The following is a 24079-nucleotide window of genomic DNA, read 5'->3' as shown; positions in this document are numbered from 1 at the left end:
AGTTAATTAGTATAAGTTCATTTAATTAGTCTATTTCATTGGTTTTATAGGAATCGACATGAATACGACAAAACAGGTTGAGATTGAGGACTTTACAGGGTTGTAAGATCCTCACAACTTGACTCCATAGAGAATACATGAAACAAGTTTGGAAATAGCATGCATGAGGTATTATAAAACTACTGTGAAAAGTTGAGGTGTTGTTGTTAAGAGGTTAGAGCGCGCCCACGCTCTAATATGCCTGTTCAAAAGCGCACCCTGCGCCCTCTTCTAAATTCGCACAATTATAGTGTTTTCTATAACCCTTCGCAGCTTGCTTCGACCGCTTGGAACTCGATTTGGATAGTTCCAAAAAGGATTCAAACACTGAAAGAAAGTTTCCAAAAGCACTCCCAAGACTTGCACGCCCTAAAGAAACCCTATATAAACAAAAGAAGTATAGAGAGTTCTCTCTCTCTCACCCCCATCACATAAAATACTAGAAGAAAAAGAAGAAGTTGCTGGAGAAGAAGAAGTCAAGCTGCTGATCACCGTCGTCGAAGCCTTAGACTACTGTTTCATGTTTTTAGATTAGTTTCAAGGATTTCCAATATGCTTATGTTCAAACAAATCTTCTAAGGTCACATCTCATAGTAAAACTATATCTTTCATATTGTATGTCATGCATCCATTATAGTTTTATAGTTGTAGCTATTAGATAAAGCTTGTTTTAATTGTTAATATCAAGTTTAGATATTATTCGTGTCGTAATAAAACGAGTAATCTTTTGAGTTTGATCATTAGTGCTGAATTTCCAGAAGATATATGTTAACTAAGATATATCACGTTTACATCATCGAGAAAGTTAAGATTACCTTTCTTTCATGCTACTTGCAAAAATTATGGAACTTTGGAATTGATTCTAAGAATACAAACAATGGTCTACGGTGGATTCACGGTCCTAGAATTCTCTCAACGTAATAAAACCCCAAGTCTTTATAGTTAAGTGTTTTCATAATATAGTTAAAGTAAATAGTTTTACTTAGTAGTTAAACAACTTTCAAATCAACAACCATCATCATTCGGATTAGGTTAAATAGATTTTAGATTTCAATTATTCTTAGATAGCAATCCCTGTGGATTCGACCTTGTTCTCGCACAATTACTACAATAGACCTTGTGCTCTTGCAAATATTATTATTATAAAATAGGATTAAATTAGCCTGGTTATTTAGGTTAGTTAAATCTCTATCAGATAACCACAACACATCACTTCTACTACTAGATGCAATGAAGTAGTGGATTGTAAAATGATATCACACTATTTTTACGAGGTCATCGTTTGTGTTCGATCGCACACAGAACTAATGGACGAGCAAGAGCGAGCAAGGTTTATTTTCCCCAAACAATAACTAATCTAGTGACTGCCAAATAAACCAGCAAGAGCAATGTTTATTTTCCCCAAACAACAATCGATCTAGGGACTGCCTTGGTCTAGCAGTGTAGCAAAGACATGGTGTTATGTAGCAAAACGACTATGAAATGGTGTTATGTAGAAAACAAATTTTTGAACAGGCAACAAACAAGTATTACTAAAAATATATTGTTGTAATTGGAGTCTGTAATATTCAGTATTTTTAGAAATTCCACCTTGAGCTATAGTAAAAATGCATTGTGATTTATATGGCAATCATATCCTTCTATTGACACCCATACTGACGTTTTTGCCCTTCACCATACTGTTATTTATCATTTTATCTCATTCTTTCATCAAAATGTTCAAATACTAAGCCTATTTATAACCTGCAACAAGTTCATAAAATCAGACATTCTTCACCTCCAATATGAGAATGACACGGGCAATATACTTAATTTTAATAACCAAGTTGGCTTCAGAAGTGTGTCGACGGAATATAATTTCTTCAACTAATGGCCTCATTGGAAGTTGTCATATAGGAAGTTCATCTCAAATTCTTAATGATGCCACACAAGCTTAACGAGAAATTCATATGACTTCTGGGAAGTCTACATTGTCTGTGTTTGATTAAGGACCCTCCTTCGTAGGCCCCCAACCGGTACATACATATTACCATGTGGGCCCATGGGCCCTAACTGTAATGGGCATAAATCGAACCTAGTTGATTAAATCACGACCAAGTCCAAATGGCTCAGCTCTATCAAAACTGAATGGCTCAGATACAATAACGAACAAGTCCAGCCCCTATTAACTGCATACTCACGCTTGGAACAACCCGATTCCAAGTCTAGACTTACCAACACATGGCACCGATCCCATCTCAACCATCTCAACCATCTCTTCCTTCATACTTCTTATTAGTTTAGGCAGATTTACCCTAAACAAATTGGTGTCATCTCTAGTTCTTGACCACCACAACACGACTTAGAGTCACTTTCTTTCCAACAAAGATAATGCAGCCCAAATGGAAATCATACTGCAAGAAGGGCAGCGATGCAAGAACAGATCCAACAAAATATTCAATCCCCTCAGTAACAGAACAATGGACCTATCATAGGGCCATCAACACAATCAAACACAAGGGAAAACCAAAACCCTAATACCTGATAACCCGATGTAAAGGCCGACCATCAATACCTTAACATTGTCAGCAACAACAAAACAACCAACAAGCTAATTACTGCAGCCAACAACCAATAGCCAACCAACAACACAGACCAAACAAATCCAGATGCTACAGACCAACTACTCCAATAATCTGAACAGAAAAACCAGTGCTTGCAAAACAAAATTGAAAAATGCCCTAGAGTATCATATTCACACCATTCATCGAGAACACATGAAAGCTACTGCAACGCATCTCACAATATTGTTTGGGACCGCATCAGACCCATAGGAGAACAACACTGAACAGATCAGAACCACAGACGTTCTGCATCTCCTCACAACCAACGTGAAAACTCCCAATCAGGAAGGAGAAACCACCATCCTTCTCCTCCGGAATAGGCCAAGGGGTAAGAACAATAACATCCACCATCTCCTTCGGGATCGTCAGGTAGCTTTACCGAGCTAAACAGAGCCATAGACATTCACCATCACCTCCGGGATCGTTAGGCAGCTATGGGGGACAAAACTCAAACACTCCACCACATAGGAGACAACGACACAACAATTACCGTAACAGACAATCCATAACTCCCGACAATCACTGGAAGAACCAGAATTATAGTGGTAACAACAACAGTCAGAACAACAATAATTATAACCCACCTCCAAACCTATATAACGTCCCCATACTGCCTGGGCACGTTACTCTGAATAACCTAAGACTCGAGCAGTTGCTGAAACAAAGCTCCTCTTACAGCTAGAACATGTGCGAAGAACTAGCCATCAGAGGCTCAAAGGCTATACCACTAGTTCCACACAATCCACTACGAGCATCCAAAAGGCTCCGATCAAGAGACCTGATCTTGAATTCTATGACGAAATTGAAGGATGTTCTTATTTACATCTCTTCAAAATCCTCCCTAGATGATTATGTATGTAGTATATAAAGATCTCCAGTGCTTGATCTTCACCTCAACCTTGGAAGGAGGTGCAAGTGAATGGTTTTATAAACTTTCGGAGCATTGGATCAGTACCTTCGAACAAATGTCAACTCGGTTCATCAGGAAGTACAAATCGCTGATAAGAGAAAAAGAAACTCAAGACACTATACAACTTAGCGAAGAAAGCAGACGAAACACATAGAGTATTCTGCGCAAGGTTTAAAAAGGTGTCGGCCGCAACAGAGCAACCATCAGACCTTTCCGTTACACAAGCATGCAAAAATGCAATCGTATCATCGGAATGGACTCTATAATTCCCTCATGCGGAACCAACCCAGAAATCAGGAGGACCTCTACAGTAGAGTCGAAGAATGCGTAAGAATTAAATAAGACAAATGATTCTTGCAGAATCAACGAAGATATAATTAGCAAGAGGGAACAACAACAAAACTTAAACAGTGAAGAAAAAAAACCTGACAGGAACCAGGACAGAAAGCCAACACCTTCTTGAAGCAACAAACCACCCAGTGGTTCCGCTCTAACGGACCCCAAAGAGTTCACTCTGCTGACGATGAAATTCTTTGAAATCTATGAGAAAATCAAAAGTACAAATCTTTTGTACAAACCAAGAACGCTTCAGAAAAGACAAAAGATATTAGAGACAAGTCACTCCGCTGCAAATTCCATGACGATTCCGGCCACACAACAGATGACTACAACCTGATGAAGACAACAATCTAGAGGCTCGTAGAAGAAAACAAAATCTCAGAATTTGTAGCGGGCAAAGGAAAAAAGATAACCAATAATTAAATATCGGCTATGGTCAATTTATGACTAATTTTAAGGAAAAAGTTGTGTAACGAGAAAAGTTAAAATACCTAGATATAGTCTACAAATTCAACAGTATGGACTTTATAGACGACATCAATGTGGAAACAATTGAACGGCCTCCATTGTGCTTTACATAAAATGACAATTACAGTGTCTATCACCCACATTACGATGTTGTCCTTTGTTGTGACCTAATACTTTTCTTAGACTTCCCCTCTCCTTTTTTTTCTTTTCTCTCTCTTTAGGGTTCCCTCTTTCTTTATACTTCCTTCCTCCCCTAGTCTGCGCTCTACCCTTCATCTTCTTTCCATCCCTCGGTTCTGATAAACCCACGTGTCTTCTCTCCGACTACAAGACTGTCCTCACCTTTTTGCTCTTCCTCCTTTTTCGCCCCTAGGCTGCTTTGCCTACCCCAAATCGCGATGACCCATCAGCCCATGGGCTCCGAACCTTTGGGCCCAATCATCCCGATTCGGTCCGTAACAGTTGCCCCTTCTTGGGAGCGTGAACCATGCTGGGCTGCGATGCCAAGAACACCAAAATGCTCTTCCACCCATTGACTCTCTTTGTACTATAAAGCCAAGTGTCGATTTTTCTTAGGTTGTTTTTGAAAAACCTCTAGGACCCGAGCCACCTCCATTACTTCTTCACTCTAACCTTGTTTCTCTCTTCATTCTTTCTCCCATATCAAACTACATTAAGTCTCCTCAACCTCTGACCTTTTTCCACCCCTATCACCATTTGGTGAACTATCTTTGTTTGTCGGCTTGGGAATGAAGTTCTTCAAGCTTTTTTAGTTGCTTCAAGGTTAGATCAGCTCATCTTACTCCTTTTTATTCTTTTCATTGTTTTAATTTTGCTTTATCTATTTCGTTTTTGTCAAAATCTCTCTCTCCAAAACCTCATTCTCCATCCCCAGCAGCCGTCTTTTTAGTGTTGGGCTTTGTAGTGGTCAGCCGCCATCTCATTTTTATCCTTTTATAGTCAATAGGGCTATCAATTAACTAGTTCATGGCAAATCTTTCACCCCATTCCCTCTCGCGATCAAATCCATCCAGCGAGCGGTCGGTCCCTCGAACCCCGGTGCCACTCTTAGGCGACCGACCTCGAGGTCATTCGCAAAGATTTGAAATCCACGACAATGTTGGAGTCGAGTTTGTGCCAAAGTTAACTCAATTTCCGCGACTTAGCCCCTTTTTCAAAGGGGGCGGTAGCTTCTGATTAGCCAAATCGTGGCGGCTTTGCGCTTTCCTTTAACCGACCTAGACGCGAAGTGTGCAATTTTTCTATCGTATATCCCTAGTCAAGGGGATCGCAAACTTCGAGAGTCTTGTTCGGCGCCGATTTTACAACAAACATAATTTTACAAAAATTAGTTGTCGCGACCTATCTTCAAATTACTACCTGAAGAGAACCACCAAAGCTAAGGGCATCGGCTATCATTATTTCTGCTCTCGTTCTGGTAGGAAGTCGTTTATTATAGATCTCCCTGGCTCTGATAAGGACTGGGAATTATTTCCTTTATATTTGTCTGGCAACTGGAAGTCCGTAGAAGCTGAACCTCGTGTTCTTTTGAATTATTCCAAATTCCGTTTTGGGGGTGAGTTGTAGCTATACTCCCTTTATTATTGATAGTTTACCCATGTCTTAGTTTGTTGTTCTTGATTCACGAGGTGGTAATGCTTGAGACTCCAAAGGCGGACCGGTGGGATATCTTCGTTGCTTCAACAGCGTAAGAGATCTAGGGAGTACTTTCGATATCCATTTCTCGATTTGTCGCGGATCTGGGATATCCTATTCTCTCCGGACGATAATCTATATTGCATTAGGGAGCACAAGCACCCCTACCGTCTTCCATTCGGTCTGCCGCTTCGGTGTGAGGTCCCGCTGAGCATACAATTAAGAGCCATCAAGCTCCACCCCGCAAGAAAAGAATAGTGGATAGTGTTTCATGTTCTCCCACTGTTTTATCGGACAGTGAACCCCCTGTTGTTCAGAGTTTTGCGGCGCTACGTGAGTGGGAAGAACACCCAGCCATAGATCCACACCTGTCTCCGACTAAGACCATGAAGTTTGCCCCAGCTCCTAAGCTTTTCCCCAGTGTTAACCATGACTCAGATAGTGATGATCAAGGGGTCGTCGCGGCCCCAAATTTGGCTAAAAGGCCTCGAACTGAAGCTAGCTCCTCTTTGGCTCTATTGGATTCTTCTCGCAGAAGCACGTCTCCCCTTCGGCTTTGTGAAAAAGAGAAAGACTCTACAAATAACCGTGGTGGCTATAGGGCTAAAGTTGTCAGTGATGCCCATCCTCTTTCTTCTGTCAAGCTGCTTACTCATCCTCTTACTTCTGCAGATTCAGCTTTACAGGACCCTGATGTAGCTTCCGCTATGTTTCACGGGGCTCACATCCCAGCTGATTTGGCTTATGCCACTGATGGTCTCATTGCGGACCACTGCACTTCTCTCTATCAAAGCCTAGAACGTGTAAGTATCCTTTTATATTTCTGGTTGGTTAGTTGCATATTATTCTAGTTTTATTACGAGATTAATTCAATTTTCTTAACTTCTCACCACGATGGATAGATTAGATTATTGCATTTCCCGAATCCCTGTACGCTAGAATTAGTTTGGGAGGGTTCATGAAGCCTCGTCTATAACAGGATCTGATCTCTCAATAATATGAGGTGAAATTCCAATAATCCGGTTACGCCCCAAATGTTTGAACACCTCTCATAATGCATACACTTGGATTACTGAAACTAGTGAAAAAAAAACAATTTCGTAGATGGATGAGATGAGATTCAATCTTGGGTGAACTCAATCGGATGTGGTCAGTGATCTGGTGATGGTTAAAGTTTGTATTGGGCGTCACTGACATTAAGGTATACATGGAACTGTCTTTTAAGTGAAAGAATCTTACCACAGCAAACACAAACACATCTGCGATTGTTGGATGGTATTTTCTTTGACTAGCCTCTGCGCCATTTGGCAGTGCTGAAATTCTGTAGTGTTTCTTTGTTAAGATTTTGAGCTTGTGATTCGTGCACCGTCGTCTTTCCTAATGTGAAAAAAGTGCCCGAGTTGCTGTTCTAAAAGTGTTTTTCCTCAAAGTTTTACAGGACAAATAATCAGAATAATAACATTGAAACTTCCTTGTTTTGACACTTCTCAAGTAAGATTGCTTTGAAACTACCTTCTCAAGTGAGATTGCTTTGAAGCTACCTCGTTTTGAATGTCCAAGAAGCAATTTGGTTTTTCTGTAAAGTGAAGCCTTACTGTATGGTATTTAATACCTGAATACCCTTCTTGTCACTATCCTAAGATAACATGTAAAATTTCGTAAGCTTTTTATGATTTTTTCTAGCTGGTGACACAAGTAATTCCTCATGCTTTACATATAAACTCCCTTGCTGTCAGGTCTACGCCGTAGAGTACAAACGGCTTTGTTTTGGTACCTATCCTTCGTCTGTCATTGGTACAAGTGATAACTAGGCTATCGTCGGTTCTGACCTCTTTCATTTCATTATACATTCGCATGGTTCTGCTTGCTACTTATGTTAAATTTGCCTGCAGGCATCTCTGGATTCTCTCCACCTTGTTCATGCTTTCAACCTCTACGCTAGCCAGGGTCGAAGGATGAAAGCAGAACTCTACGGTGCTGATGGTAAGTCTGGCCTTCGCGCCAAATGTAATCAGCTCCTTGTTGAAAGGGACGTTGCTCGACTCGAGATCGAGACCCTACGACTGAGAAGGAAAATCTTTTGAAGTCTCAAGATAAAGCCTTGAAGAAGTGCCTAAAAGATAGAGAGGTTGAACTTCAGAAGCTGTATTCTAAGGAAATTACTCGTGTCTGCGAAGAGTACTGGAAAGAAGCTAAGGAGCACACTGCTTTAGCAGTTAAGCAGGTCCGCAAAGAATTAACATGTCCGAAAAAGTCAGTCCTAGCACCAAGACCCTCTCCTATGGATTCCACTCCGCCATCCCTTGTTGTTACCGAACTTCCTCCTAACCCTTTCGTGATTCCTCAAGAGACGTCTGATAACGTACTTGTGGACTTGTCTACCGCGATAGATATTGTTCCCGAACCTTTGACCGCAGTCAATACTGTCCAGGAACCCTTGTCCGTGATGGAGGCATGTGAAGATGACCCCTTGTCCGTGATGGAGGCATGCGAAGCTGACCATTGTTTGTGATGGAGACATCCGCATCTGACTATTGTCCGTGATGGAGACATGCGAAGCTGACTCTTGTCTGTGATGCTTATTTTGAATTTTGAATTCCACTTAGATTGTCTAATTTTGGCCATCGTGTACTTCCTGGTATTCCAGGCACGCCGGTCTCTTTTGCCTGTTTAAGTTTCCACTTTTGAACATCTTTAAATGTCTAAGTCTCTTGTTTGCCTATACTTGTTTCCCCACTATGCCCCCTAGTTTTTGTGTGGTTTCTATATGTATGAAATTGGCAAAAACTATGTCACCTAAAATTTGTTATTTCTTGCTTTGCTTAATATTATGCTCATCGTGAAGCCCCTTCGATGCACCTAACACTTCGGATGTTCTTGTATCCAAGTGAATCTGATTAAGACGTAGTTATTAGAGATTAGAGCTAAAGAAAATACAACGGAATTCATACCGTGAACACGTTACGTTTTAAGTGATTCATATTCATTTTATGACTTTAACGTTATATCTATCCCTTTCGTGCTTCTTTTACACATACATTGCAAAACTATCCCTTTAACCCATTTTGCATTCCAACTCTTCATGGACTCGTACTATTTGTTTATATTCTTACACCAATGCCGAGTCCAGGGACAACTAATACCTTTGGTTGTGTTTTGGACGGTTTACCATACCTTTGCGGGGACAACTAATATCTTCCCTCGTTTACGTTTTTAGGATGTATGCCATATGTCATACCGTGTCCGGGACAACTAATATCTGCCCCAGTTTTGTTTTGGACTGGTTTGCCACACCATGTCCGGGACAACTAATATTTGCCCTAGTTTTGTTTTGGATTGGTTTGCCACACCGTGTCCGAGACAACTAATATCTGCCCCAGTTTCGTTTTGGACTGGTTTGCCATACCGAGTCTGAGGCAACTAATATTTGCCCCAGTTGTGTTTTGGACTGGTCTGCCACACCGAGTCCGGGACAACTAATATCTGCCCCAGTTCTGATAACCGATTTACAATACCCTAATATCATTTTTCTTATATCTCCTTTGCAATACACCATAACACCTTTCCGATAATCAAGATTTAACATCCTATATATATATATATATATATATATATATATATATATATATATATATATATATACTTTTACCATCTACCATCCATTACATATAAAACTTTTTTAATAACCTTATGTTCCACAATTTGTCTATCTCTGGTCCATTGGGATACTTCAGCTTGTAAGTTCCATTAGGACCTATACCAATGACGAGGTACGACCCCTCCCAATTCTATCCTAACTTCCCATCCTTCGACTCCTTGGTGTTTCCCATTACTCTTCGCAGCACCATGTCCCTTGCTATGAACTTTCGTTCCCTTGTGTGTTTGTTGTATCTTTTCTGGATCCTTCTATGATAGTTTATCAATTTCATTCGAGCTACCGCCCTGACTTCTTCAGCCAACACTAGATCTTTTCGAATGATAGCTTCATTAAGACCTGACTCCATTGCTTTCAATTTGGTGGTTGAGGCGATCATTTCAGGTGGTATAACTGCCTCCATACCATATGATAGCACGAACGATGATTCCTCAGTTGAACTCCGCGGTGTTGTCCTATACACCCAGAGTACACTATACAGGTCGTCTGCCCATTGTCCTTTCCTATCTTCCAATTTGCATTTCAAATTGTCCAAGATACATTTGTTAGAAGCTTCTGGTTGTCCATTACCTTCTGGGTTTCCGGGTGTTGAAAAACCTTGTTTGATTCTGTAAGATTGAAGAAAAGCTTTTACGTTAGATCCGCGGAACTGGCTACCATTATCAGCTATAACCTTATATGGTAGGCCGAATTTGCACACAATGTTTTCCCATAAAAACTTTATCACATGCTGCTCCTTAACTTGTTGTAGGGCCACCGCTTCAACCCATTTTGTAAAATAGTCAGTGGCGACCAACATGAAACGCCTTTTCCCTGGTGCCATAGTCATTGGTCCGACAACATCCATCCCCCACATTGCAAAAGGCCACGGACTGAAAATGTTATGTAGAGGCTCCGCTGGAGTGAAGATTAGTTTTGCATGCATCTGACACTTGACGCACTTCTGGGAGTATGTCGTAGAATCTCTTTTCATATGTGGCCAATAGTACCCTTGACTTAAAAGATGATGCGCGGTGGTTCTTCCTGCGGAGTGACTACCACACTCTCTTCCGTGAAACTCCGCCAAAACCGTTGGCTTGCTTTGGGTTTAGGCATCGCAGCAACGGTCCTCGAATTCTTTCTATACAAATCCCCATCCACCATAGTGTATCTCCTAGCGGTTTGTTTCAGTCTCCTTTTTTTTCTTTCACGGTCTTCTATTTCTCTTCCTTCCAAGAAGCCTTTCATTTCCTCGACCAGTCCTTAGGCTCTACATCATCTGTATCATTGTTTGCCACTTCTGCGGGTTCTCGGATGTTTCTGTATTGAACATTAATTGTTCGCCTTCGTCCCTTCTATCATTGTTGCAACATAAGCCGGTATCGTATTAATCCGTTCTCTCCTCTGTTCAAATGCACAAACTTGATTGATTTGGAACCTCGGCTGCCGCCATGTTCAACTCATGTAAATATTTAACCATCCTCGGACATCTAGCTGTGAATCCTCCATTGACTTGGCAAACTACCAAATTCGAATCTGTATAGACTGTTAACTCTGTGACTCCGCCTCTCTCGCCAACTCAATCCGCTATCGCCTCGTATTCTGTTTCATTGTTAGATGCATTGAATCCAAGTTTCATAGAAAGTTCTAACCTTGTGTTCTCTAGAGTAACCAGCACCACGCCAACCCCACTCCCAGTATCAGCGGATGATCGGTCTGTGAATACCCTCCAACCATTCTTGTTATTCCACGGGTCGTTTTCGTCCGTGGCCTCCATGGCTTTAGCTTCGATTTCCATGTCCGCACCTCATGTTGGATCCTCCGCAGGGAATTCTGCTAGAAATTCTGCCACTGCTTAAGCTTTCTCCGCGGTCCGAGCTTGGTATTCTATCTCATATGGACCCAACAAAGCAGCCCACTTGAGCATTCTCCCTGATTTTTCTGCTTTTAGAACCTGCTTTAAAGGCAAATTAGTCATGACAATAAATGAATGAGATTCAAAATAAGGTTTTAGTTTTAGTGCAGAGAATACTAGCGCCAGAGAAAATTTCTCTATCCTACTGTATCTTGTCTCTGCATCTAACAATGTTTTACTTTGAAAGTATACCGGATACTCTACTCCGTTCTCTAGACGAACCAACACAGAGCTGATTGCAAATTCTGACACCGCGAGGTATAAATAGAGCTTTTCACCTGGGCATGGCCTCCAAAGTATTGGTGCTTGTCCCATATACTTCTTGAGTTCTTGGAAGGCTCGTTCACATTCCTCTGTCCATTCGAAGTTAGTCGTCTTCTTAAGCAACTGATACAAAGGCTTGCATTTGTCAGACGATTTTAAAATGAATCTGTTCAACGCTGTTATTCTTCCCGCCAATACCTGCACATCTTTCTTAGTCCGCGGTGATGGCATATTGTCCGAAGATCTAATCTGTTCTGGATTGGCTTCGATTCCCCTCTGAGTAACTATATAGCCCAAACATTTCCCAGACGACACCCCAAATGTGCATTTTTCCGGATTCAAATTCATTTTGTGCTTCCTTAATATCCCAAAAGTTTCCTCCAGACCTTTCATGTGTTCTTCCTCCGTCATGCTTTTTTCTACCATATCGTCGATGTAAACTTCCATCCTTTTTCTTATCTTGTCCGCGAACATTTTTTTCCGCAACCTCTGAAATGTTGCACCTGCATTCTTAAGACCAAAGGGCATCCGAGTATAACAATAAGTCCCTCCATTAACGACAAATCCGGTCTTAATCTGATCTGGTTCATACATCTCCACTTGGTTTTAGCCCATGGAAGCGTTAAGAAATGAGACTATTTTGAACCTGGCTGTTTGGTCCACCAGCTCGTTCACCTTGTGCATCGGATAACTGTCTTTTGGGCATTCTCTGTTAACATCTGTGAAGTCCACGCCCATGCGCACCTTGCCATTCTTCTTTGGTACTGCCACAATATTGGAGAGCCAAGTGGGGTACACATTGTCTTTTATGATTCCTGCCCTTAGTAATTTTCCAATCTCTTCTTTGATACTATCTTCATACTGTGGGTGCACACTTCGTGGCCTCTGTTTCACTGGCCTTGCATCTTCATTCATGTTCAACCGATGACATGCAATCTCTGGGTCTATTCCGGATATCTCCTCCACAGACCAAGCAAACATATCCTTGTTCCTGCTCAAAAATTCTATCAGCTCTTTTTTCCATGTCTCTGGTAACAACGATCCTACACCCGTTAGTTTCTCCTTCTCCGTTTCTCCCAAGTTAACCATTTCTACCTCTTCCATTGTCTTGGACTCTGTCCACGGTATAGGTGTGTCCGCGGACAGACCTATCTGTAATTGTTATGCTTTCCTTGGGTGTTTCGGACCTTCCGATCGTGCACTTCCTTTCAACATATCTTTTACTGTGGCAAAATGACTTGATCAGGCCACAAAACTGATCTCCCCGATCTCATCGTCCCATTTGACGGAAGGAAACCTACGACGACCGATAATAAGTGGATGGGACGGCTTTCATCGCATGAATCCATTTGCGTCCCAAAATCATATTATACTGGGATGCGGAGTCCACTACCATGAACGTGGTCATTACTGTGACTGGGCCTGCAGATACGGGCAATTTTATTTCTCCTATGGGTTCAGTCATACTCCCATTAAAACCAAACAAATTATTTCTAGCTGGTTTCAAGGCCGATGTCTCTATATGCATTTCATCTAGGGCAGAACGGAACAATAAATCTACTGAACTACCACAATCAATTAAAATTCTTTTAGTAAGATAGTTACCTACTACCAGAGTTACCACCAATGCATCATCATGAGGAAGGTTGACCCTCTCTCTATCCTCCTCCGCGAACGCTATGTTGTTGTAGCCGGTCGGACTCTGCGGTATAGCTATTGGCATCAAGTTTACCTCGTACACCTGCTGTAACTGAACTGTCCGCCTTACCTTGTCCCTTTGACCATTCCGATTCGGTACTTCACCACTATAAATGACATTGATAGTTCCCATAATTCTGCAATCTTCAGGTATCCTACCCTCTTCTCTGTTGTCCCCAACAAACTCCCTCAAGTGACCTTCATCAATCATCTTCTGCACCAACCACCTCAAAGCATAACATTCGTTGGTGCCGTGGTTCCGTAACTGATGATGCTGGCAATAAGGCTTGTCCGCCCTCTCCTCTGGGTAATTCTGTAGTGGTATGTAATCCTGTCGATCTCTTATAACCCTAAAGATTTCCTCCAAAGGCTTGTTCAACCGTGTATATATCTTTTCCTGATATGGTTTTATGACCCTTTCTTCCCTCCGTTCTCTTTCCCTAGGCCGTTCCGCCATGTACCCCTTTCCCTTGTAGTCCACTTTGCCTCTCCTTTCATCATCTTTCTCCACTGTATTGACCCCTTTTCCACCTTTTTTTAGTAGACCGTGGTATATAGTCCTCACACCTTATATACTTCTCCAATCTAAGATACAGTTCCGCCAAGTTAGATATCACCTCTTCATTTTTTACTATGGACATGTGTACTTTACTTCCTTGGCGAACTCCATTCCTAAAAGCTATCACTGTAGTTTTCTCATCTAAATTTTCCACTTTCATGGCCTCCGCGTTGAACCTGGACACAAACTTCCTTAATGATTCTCCGTCTTCTTGTTTCACATTAAACAGCGCGGACACGACTACCACTCTTTTCTTTTGATGAATGTAATGAGTGACGAATGCCTTTTCTAGTTCACTGAACTTCTCTATACTTCCAGTTGGCAACCGATAAAACCAATTGGAAGCTCCATCTTTCAAACTCGCCAGAAAAAGCATACACCATAAACCATTAAAATTATCCTCTTGCCATAAAGCTAACTGTTGGCGAAAATGTTGTATGTAATGCACCTGGTCTCCCTTTCCATCAAATCTATCGAATCTGGGTTGTGTGAACCACCTTGGTACCTCCGTTGACCTCACCACCGCCGCCAACGGGTTGTGACTGAGCACCACTATTACCTGGTTTGCCGTTCCTCTGCTCTCCTGCTGCACTAGTCGGACGACTTCCCTTTCCCTTTCAAACATGTGTTGAACTTGCTGTAATGTGACTCCATCTGCTATTCCACCGCCTTCCATTTGTGGATCTAGCTCTACTCCCTTCTCTATTCCATCTAACGGCTGCACAGGTTCCCCATCTGAGCTTTCTTTATCAGACTCATCTTCTATGATGTTTTCCTCTCTTCTTGTTTCTTTCGCTTCCCTCTCTCTTCTAAACTTTTCATTCTCTTCCCTCAGCCTACCCATCTCTACCTCCATCTCTCTCATTCTCTCCACCGCCGTCAGATCTGTTTCTCCTCCTACCTCCTCTACTTGGTTGACCACTCCTATACCATTTGCTTCCCCGACCTCCATTTCTATCTCCGCTCTCGCTTTTCTTTTCGATGGTACCATCTCTTCTCCTAGAACTGCAGTTTTTAACCGGTGTGGTCGTCAGTTCATTCCCCACAGACGGCGCCAATTGTTGTGACCTAATACTTTTCTTAGACTTCCCCTCTCCTTTTTTTCTTTTCTCTCTCTCTCTTTAGGGTTCCCCCCTTTCTTTATACTTCCTTCCTCCCCTAGTCTGCGCTCTACCCTTCATCTTCTTTCCATCCCTCGGTTCTGATAAACCCACGTGTCTTCTCTGACTTCGCGCACCTGTCCTCACCTTTTGTGCTCTTCCTCCATTTCTGCCCTAGGCTTGCTGCCTACCCCAGTCCGCGATGACCCATCAGCCCATGGGCTGTTCCGAACCTTTGGGCCCAATCATCCCGATTCGGTCCGTAACAGTCCTCCTCACAACAACAATCGGACTACACACAACAGAAACAGTCATGAAAGCAGTCATCTCCACTTATCATCAGTGCATAAAATTCCCAGTGCTAGGTGGAATTCAGAAAATCAGAGACAATCAGATGGCCTCACATACAGCTCACCAGATAGCTATAAAAAATTACATTGCAGACAAGAGAAACCAAACCATTATGGCGGCTAGAAAATAACAATTACAGAAAGGGGTACTGATAAACACCCAAAACTGTGTTATAAACCCCTCACATACACTGCATATTTGTTGATTATGTGTTTAATAAATGTAAATTAAATTTATTTTCGTGCTTTCACAGGTTTCTAGAGTTAACGATAAAATTCTAGCAAAACCTGCATTTTAGCATGAAACGTTGTACATAATAGTGCTTGAACTTGAAGTCTTCTCTCTTAGCCCATTTGAAGCTCAAAAAGGCTACAATAAAGCCAGTGGGCTCAACACCGGTCATTTCTGGGTTAAACTAGGACAAATATGTAAAAAAGTCGTAAAACTTCTAACGCTGATCATATCATGTGATTATGGACTCCGAATTCGACGTGTAAACTGTCAAAACAATAAGTGCGGCGAACTTTATGCAAAAATGTGAAATTGTAAAAATCACCTGGGGCCACATGGAGCCACCACTGGTCAAAGTACGTGGGCACATCACTTATGTGGGCTCTCCATTATTGTGTTCATATAATTGAAGACAAAGTGAAATGGAGCATAAAAGGAGCAAGAAATGAGCACGCAATGAACAAGTTGAGCACTAAGAGAATTGGGAGAGCACTTATGTTTCCACTCATTCCATTGATTGGAATTAAAACTTGTTTTGATATGTAGAATTCATATTATGTTTTAGTTTTAGAATAGCTTGTAACTCATTAATGGAGTCTTCTCCTTAGGAATAAAACTTCTTCTTCTTCTCTACTTTCTTTCGATTCTCTTGTAATTAGTTCATAAATCCTATGATCATGAGCTAAAGCCCTCCCTTGTAGAGGGTTAATATTGAAGCTCATGTGAGTATCAGAGTTTAAAATCGGATTTCCAATTAATTGCTTAAACACCCCAAAACTCAAACAATTACAAATCTATGACACGTTTTTAGGGTAAAATTTCGACAGCATCTCCTTTGTATGTTAGACATTCCATAAATATAAGCCTGTCATAATCTAAAAATCACAATAATATACTTCTCATTGGTTAACCCAGCTACTTAACAGTCTCAACTGATGCCAGAGCAGTTAAATAACTGTCTTACAAAAATGAGATCACTTCAACATTAGGACTTAGTATGCTAAAGTACTTGAATGTCTCGACTAATGTCAGATCATCCAAGCACCTCGTACAAAGTCATTACCGAAAACACAAGTAAAATACATACATCCGAGTCCCATAGGTATCCAAAGGTTTACACCCTTAACAAATAATATTTACTATAAAAGTTTCTGAAAGAGAAACAAAATTAGAGGTTTAAAGACAATAGTTATAGACCTTAGTCGCCTTTTAGTACTATTAACCAACACTCCTGCAAAACCTGTAAGGGCGTATAACCACACGCCTAGCAAATGACATCTACCAACTAATCTTTAAAAATTAGGAAAATGATTGAGAAGAGAAAGTTAATACACAACACAGGTATAACAAAGTTATATGTTACTAATAATGTCGTTAGTAAATAGACGTAATCTATTGCGTTGTCAAGGTAAGCAACATAACTGATAATCACAATAAAATAATTCTTCGTAAAGGACTATAATATCTCTAAAGAAATACTCAACAAAATCAACGTATATTCTTCGCCATGTGCTCAATTAGTTCGACCGTCATGTGCTTAATGGGTTCAACTAGGTTGCATGCATTGACTGCCATGCTAACATCATGGGTTCCACCTGGTCACATACATCAACCACCATTCTAACACCATGAGTTCAACGTGGTCACGCCACTTTTGTCAAAGTGGGTTCAACATACCATCATTCGAGCCACAAGGGTTCAACATGAAGACTATATCCACTTCAAATAGACCATCCACAATAAGAGTACTACATCTCCACACTTACGTATATGAACTCACGTTATCACAAAATCAAACAATAGTGAAATATATATCCAAAAATCAAACAATTCTACTGATCATAAAGTGGTTGTGCCAAGTGGCTGCCTACGTACCCTTAAAGGGACCAAGCCATACGTAGTTCTTCCTTAAAACTCAACAATTCAACATTAGAATTCAACTGTTCAACCTTAAAAGTCAACAATTTAACATTAGAATACTACTTGTACATGTGATTCATAAGGGATAGAAAGCTCATGGAAAAGAATACTAAGATTGACGTAACTTCAATATAAAAGGATGCAACTCACTTAAGAACAAACTAACAAGAACAGATCAACAAGAATGGGATATAATCATTCAAAATACAGTCCCTAATTTACTCAAATCAAATACAAGTAAATACAAACTAATACCGAGTAATTATTATCGTATTAGAATAAATCCAACTTACCTTGTAGTAAAGAGCAAAACCAATATATGACAAGATTAAAATAAGAAGAATTAGATGCACTAATTCATTCAAAGCTTTCCTTTCTACTTTCTTCTCCTGTATTCTTGCTGCCCATTCCTACCTTTTCATGTATCTGAATTGAGGTGGATGAGTGTACCCTCAAAATTGTGAGATGGAGACCAAGGATGAGAAACCTCTCCAATTTCCAGAGAGAGATCGAGGGTGAGAGAGAGAGAGTTGATCTTCACCTTTTCAGAAGAGAGCGAGAGACCCCGAGTTTGTGTGCCCCCTTCCAGCTCTCTTTGTTATCTCCTTCTTTAGAGACAATGTTCTCCCTAAAGGCATGAATTCTAGTTTTCTTGTTTTAGTGCCTAAAGTTACAAATGCTATTGATGTAAATCATTTTCGGCCTATATGTTTAAGTAATTTTCTGTTTAAGATCATTACTAAGATTTTATCCTTGAGAATTAAATCCATTGTAGGCAAGATCATTAGCGGGGAACAACTAGCTTTTATTCAAGGCAGAACAGGTGCAGTGGGAATTGCTCTGGCCTCGGAAATGATAAACGAATTGGATAAGAAGACCAGAGGAGGAAACATGGGCATAAAGCTAGACATCACTCAAGCTTTTGACTCTCTCAGCTGGGAGTTTTTGTTGGAGGTCCTCAGAAGGCTTGGATTCTGTGACCAATGGTGCTCTTGGATCTCTACTCTCCTCAGAAGTGCCAACATCTCCATTATGATAAACGGTGGACCTTGTGGTTTTTTTGAAGCAGGAAGAGGTCTACATCAGGGGGATCCTTTATCTCCTATTCTTTTTGACATAGTGGAGGATGTGCTAAGTAGAGGAATAAACATGCTTTTCCTCTACGGCATGATCAAGCACATGACGGCAGTTGGATCTTGTCCTAGCCCCACACATATACTGTTTGCGGATGATGTGTTCCTATTCGAAATGGCGGCATACGGGGACTTCGACACCTTAAGAGATTGCTCACTACCTATGAGCAGTCAGCAGGGCAGTATTTCAACAGCTCCAAAAGCAAGCTTTTCCTAGGAGCTATGAGTAGAGAAAAGAAAGGAAGAGTAGCAGAGTTGCTTGAGTACACTGAAGGAACTCTTCCATAAAGGTACTTGGGGGCCCCGATCTTCAAAGGGAGGGTCACTAGAGCATGCATACAGACACTGGTTGACAAAGTCAAAAGATGAGCGAGCGGCTGGGCAGGAAAGATGCTCTCTTTTCAAGGAAGGGTGGTCATTGCCCAATCCATCCTTACTAGCTTGCCAGTGTATAACATGTCGGTGTACAAGTGGCCTTCAAAGTGTATCAAAGAATGTGAAGCAGCCATAAGAAACTTTGTGTGGTCGGGAAACCCCACGGTGCGAAAAGGTACCACCCTTAAATGGGAAAAGGTGTGCAAGCCCCTAGAGGAAGGGGGTCTCGGCTTAAGGAAATTCAAGGAGCTGAACTTAGCACTTCTCATGAAGCTTGCTTGAGTTTTCATTTCGGGAACCACAAAGTGGAGCTTGTTTATGCGTGCAAAGTTCACCATGGCATCAGGAAAACTGCTTACCTACTACAAAAAATCATCTATTTGGCCAGGCATAAGATGGGCACTTGAGTAGCTGTCACCTAACTTGGGATGGATAGTGGGCCAAGGAAAAGACATTAGGCTGTGGCAAGATAACTGGGCAGGTGCTGCTCTAGCAGATAAAGTCCAAGGGGTCAACTGGAAAGGCCTCAAAGCGAAAGTCTCAGACATCATTACTGAGGGAGAATGGAACATTCCAGCCCAAGTGCATCAAGTGTTTGGCCGAGCGGGCATAGACCTTCTCTCCTTGCCACCACCTTCTAGAGATGAAGAGGATGTCAGAGTTTGGAAAATTGCGACAAATGGTAAATTCACAGTAAAAGCTGCTTTCGAATCAATCAGAAGTAAAGGACAAGTGGTGGCTTGGCACAAATGGGTATGGAATAAATATGTGCATCCTAGAACTGCTAGTATCGTCTGGAAGCTTATTCACAGAGCAGTGCCGACTGATGACAGGGTAAGAAAGCAAGGCGTCCACATGGTTTGAAGATGCAGACTCTGTAAAAAAGAGGAGGAATCAGTAGTCCATATTCTTTGGGAATGTGAAGCTACTAAAGAACTTTGGTCATGGCTGTTTGAAGCTCACAAGTTGCGCCTAGTTCTTAGTTTGGAAGGTGTCCTAGCTGTTCCCAAGTTGCTTTGCCCTATCAGAAAAGAGCTTTGGAACGCTGCTGCGGTACATCTCATGTCCCAGATTTGGAAGGCGAGGAATAGAATTTTTTTTTGAGGACAAGAGCTTGAACAGGGCCTACATCAAGAACGAAGTAACTAAAGGTGCTCAAGCTTCAGGTAGGATAGCTTCTGGGTATATGTTTAACTCTGTAGAAGACTTGGAAGTGCTTCACTCTTTTAACATCAAGGGTAGAGCACGTGATAGATGTATACAAGAAGTCAGGTGGAACTCACCTGAAGCTGGTGAAGTCAAAGAAAATACAGATGGTTCTTCGGCTGGAAATCCTGGTAATGGTGGAGCAGGGGTCATCTACAGAGACCACTCGACCCAGGTTATCGGAGCCAAAGCCTATGGGCTTGGGATTACCTCAAACTTTGTAGTGGAGTGCTATGCCATTGTTATGGAAGCGGAACTAGCAGTGGTAAAAAGATGGTATCATTTATGGATAGAAAGTGATTCACTAGCTACTATCATAGCTCTTAGTAGGGACAACGCTCCTTGGGTGCTCAAAGCAAGATGGCTTCGAGCAACTCAAAAACTCTCTAGCTGGAGACTGTCACACACCTACCGAGAAGCAAATTTTGGCGCTGATGCAATTGCCAAGATGGGAGCAACTCTAAACCAAGGTGAGGAGTGGTGGAGCTCCGGCAGACCTAGTTTTGTCACTAGCCTAGAAAGTCCCTATAGGACTTACTACCGGTTTAACTAAACTAGGAAGGAATTTTTTTCCTTTTTGTTATCTTTGGATGTAAGCTGTCTACTCTCGATGTAAGCTATCTACTCTCGACGTAACATTCTTTATTAGATAAATAAAATATCCCTACTTGCGTGCAAAAAAAATTTCCAGCTCTCTTTGTCCCCTTTTTTTCATGGGTTCTATTTCTTGCCATCCATCTACCTTAGGCCCATGATTAGAAGTAAAGGCCCAACTCATCCCCAGGCCTAAAATATAGGGTTTTACAATTGCTCAGTACATTTAAGTCTGTAATTGCATCCTACTATAATATGGTAGCACCTATTCAAATTAGGAGTCTGTATCTCCAGACAGTAGAGTAGCGTCCACGACAAATTTTGTAGCGCGCGACTTGATCTTAGCCAAATTAAAATTCCAGTGAACGCTAGATGCACTAACAGGCTAGGAGTTGAATGGATATTTCAGAGATTAAATATCACTTGAATTCCTCATGCTAACACGTAGTTCTTAGAGGTAAGTTCTTCATGTTAGGGATCGAAAACTCGAATCCATCTTGGATTTGTCTATGAACCCAAGAAAGATTAGAGATGCAATGGAAATCTGTATTTGATCTAATCATGAGTGGATTTAATCTCTCTCTCTCTCTCTCTCTCTCTCTCCTTTAGTAATTAAGCAACTAAAATCTTGTAGTAACTTGCAAATTAGGTAATAGTAATTCAAGTAGTATAAACTACCATCAAAATAATTCTCACCATAGATTTCCCTAGCGTCTATTTCTGCACCTTAATCGGCATGCTCAAGTGTTTAGGTATGAGTACGAATCCTTGCTTGAATTATACATTAACATGATTTTGTGAGCAAGGTATTGAGAAAAGTGTAGGTTTAGTGTTGTGTCTTGCATACATAATAGCAAAATTTACACTTATCAAGCATATCTAACTCCAACCATTGAACCACATGATCGTCCAACAGTGGACACATTGGAAGAAGTTCAAATAGGTGTCAAACCTAAACAAAAAATCTTCATATCAGCGTAACTGGCTGTAATAGAAAAATTGGAGCTTACTAAACTCCTCAAAAAGAATGCAAGCAGGTCTGCATGCCCCAACAATATATGATTGTGATTGACCCAGAAATCATCTGCCATAGGTGAAATGTGGACCCAAAAGTTAAACCAATCAAGCAAAATACCAAGATAAATGGTTTCACAGAAGAGTCAAAATCAATAAAGAAATTACCAAATTAATGGCCGCACACTTCATCTACATGGTTGATTCTCCTACTTAGTTATTGAACATGGTAGTCATTCAAAAAAAGAATAACCAAATTAGAATGTGTGTTAACAAATTCACAAATCGAAATGGCGACTGTCCGCTAAAACCATTCCCAATACTAAAAATCGCAGATCTAGTGGATGCAACCTCAAGCTACAAATGTATCTCTTTCATGGATGCTTCATCGGAATATTATCAGATATTCCTTTATATATACGATTAGGTACATACCACATTCATCACAGACCATGAAGTCCATTACTACTAAGTAATTCCATTCGGTCTGAAGAATGCTAGAGCAACTTATCATAAATTTGTCAAGAAGATCTTTTGGGATCTCATCAGAAAATCAATGGAAGTTTACATTGATGACATGGTGGTCAATTCAACAGAAACACATGATCACATCCAACACCTACATTAGTACGCTTCGATAGATTGGCACAGTTCAACATGAAACTGAACCCAGCCAAATGCTCATTTGGTTTAGCTTTGGGAAAATTCCTTGGTTATCTGATGGCCCAAAGAAGACTAGAAGTTAATCTAGAGAAAAAAAGAAGTCCAGGGACTCAACGATAGAGTAGAAGCTTTAATGAGATTCATCTCCTAATTTTTAGACAAGTGCAAACCCTTCTTCACAACATTGAAAGAAAAGTTTGAATGGACACATGAGGGTGAATTAGCATTCCAATCCATTAAAACTTATCTTTCTACTCCACCCATCCTTGTCAGTCCCAAGCAAGGTCACTCAACCGATTGGAGTGTAGCTCACAACCTCAGAATCCGTAGTCAGTGTAGTATTATTTGTAAATGACAAAGAAGGAAAACATATTTTCTTCATCAGTAAATCTCTAACTCTAGCAGAAACAAGATGCAACAAAATTGAAAAAGTTGATCTTGCACTATTACTTGCTACTAGGCGATTGAAGCCATACTTCCTAGGAAGATACATAAAGGCATTAATAGAATACCCGCTGATAAACATAAAATGATAGTTTTGCTCACGAATAAATGGTGAAACTCAAATGCAAGTAAAACTAAAACTATTTTCGATGATAATTTATCAAAGTTATTCTACTCTCGATTCTATCGAAATAGAGTTGGAGTAAAAGATTCGTTCCACTCCTAGTTCTTTAGTATTAGAGTTTTCTATTATTATCAATATATCCAAAGTTAATGAGAGTAATGTGGGAATTATATTACGATGCAAATTATACTAACGAATAAACGATACTTCAACTACGAAATGCTAACTTGATACTATGGTAAGGAATTAGGGGGGATTGATTCTGTCTTAACTCGACTTAATTTACTAACGAAGAATCGTTGTAATCCAAATTGAACTGCTTTCGCATAACAATTGGTTCTTCCTTATCCCTAGTTGTTCATGGTAATCTCTACTAACAAACATCTAGCATTTGAAACAATCAAACCCATTCTCATGGTGAACTAATCATTTTCTAGAATGAAATGGAAAATCACTACTATTCTACTCTAACACAAATCAAGCTTCATCAAAGCTTCTTCAACCCCCTCTAATGGAGGTTTAGCCTAGAATCATTATGCTATTATTTCTAATTTAATTTAAACAAGACATCATATAAAGATTATAACTTTACAATATTGATCTAATCAAGAATTCAAATCTAAATTAACAACTAAGAAATTATTACAACTAAAACTAAATTTAGATCTAAGCAATTTAATAAACCAAAACTGAAATCATGAATAACTAACTACTTTTATTAATCTAATGAAGGAATAACAATGATTCAATAATCTAAATTAAAACAAGATAATAGAAACTAATTAATTGAATATAAAAACTGAATTGAAAACAAGATAAACAAACTAATTACTGGAGAG

At 40.5% G+C, this 24079-nt stretch overlaps 3 protein-coding genes and 1 long non-coding RNA gene across 4 annotated transcripts; 1 reads left to right on the top strand and 3 right to left on the bottom strand.

Annotated features, from left to right (window-relative positions):
• Nucleotides 1–1830: 1830 nt before the first annotated feature.
• On the bottom strand, nt 1831–4435 carry LOC147518149 (uncharacterized). Its single transcript, XR_015211717.1, has 2 exons — nt 3978–4435; nt 1831–3857 (listed from the first exon to the last, which is right to left on the bottom strand). It is a non-coding gene; the product is annotated as an uncharacterized LOC147518149 (long non-coding RNA).
• Nucleotides 4436–6262: 1827 nt separating this feature from the next.
• LOC147518148 (uncharacterized) lies at nt 6263–8527 on the top strand. The gene is made up of 3 exons (XM_086593841.1): nt 6263–6818; nt 7908–8022; nt 8109–8527. Exons 1-3 carry the CDS (start codon nt 6402–6404, stop codon nt 8525–8527), a joined length of 951 nt encoding a protein of 316 aa, XP_086449967.1. The 5' UTR covers nt 6263–6401.
• A 1276-nt stretch (nt 8528–9803) lies between these two features.
• On the bottom strand, nt 9804–10493 carry LOC147518147 (uncharacterized). The gene has a single exon (XM_086593840.1). The coding sequence runs from the start codon at nt 10491–10493 to the stop codon at nt 9804–9806; it is 690 nt and encodes a 229-aa protein (XP_086449966.1).
• A 2632-nt stretch (nt 10494–13125) lies between these two features.
• Nucleotides 13126–13983, bottom strand: LOC147518146 (uncharacterized). The gene has a single exon (XM_086593839.1). It carries the CDS (start codon nt 13981–13983, stop codon nt 13126–13128), a length of 858 nt encoding a protein of 285 aa, XP_086449965.1.
• Nucleotides 13984–24079: the final 10096 nt, after the last annotated feature.

Source organism: Coptis chinensis, chromosome 2, assembly GCF_015680905.1.
Source record: "Coptis chinensis isolate HL-2020 chromosome 2, ASM1568090v1, whole genome shotgun sequence".
Classification (NCBI taxonomy): Eukaryota; Viridiplantae; Streptophyta; class Magnoliopsida; order Ranunculales; family Ranunculaceae; genus Coptis; species Coptis chinensis.
Note: the sequence above shows the minus strand (reverse complement) of the source record. Positions and strands in the feature narration are given on the sequence as shown.

Coding starts and splice junctions, on each gene's coding strand:
- LOC147518148 (XM_086593841.1), top strand. CDS start 6,402: ATGAAGTTTGCCCCAGCTCCTAAGCTTTTCCCCAGTGTTAACCATGAC. Junction 6,819..7,907: donor TCTATCAAAGCCTAGAACGT/GTAAGTATCCTT, acceptor ATTTGCCTGCAG/GCATCTCTGGATTCTCTCCA. Junction 8,023..8,108: donor GTCTGGCCTTCGCGCCAAAT/GTAATCAGCTCC, acceptor TGAAGTCTCAAG/ATAAAGCCTTGAAGAAGTGC.
- LOC147518147 (XM_086593840.1), bottom strand. CDS start 10,493: ATGGCACCAGGGAAAAGGCGTTTCATGTTGGTCGCCACTGACTATTTT.
- LOC147518146 (XM_086593839.1), bottom strand. CDS start 13,983: ATGGCGGAACGGCCTAGGGAAAGAGAACGGAGGGAAGAAAGGGTCATA.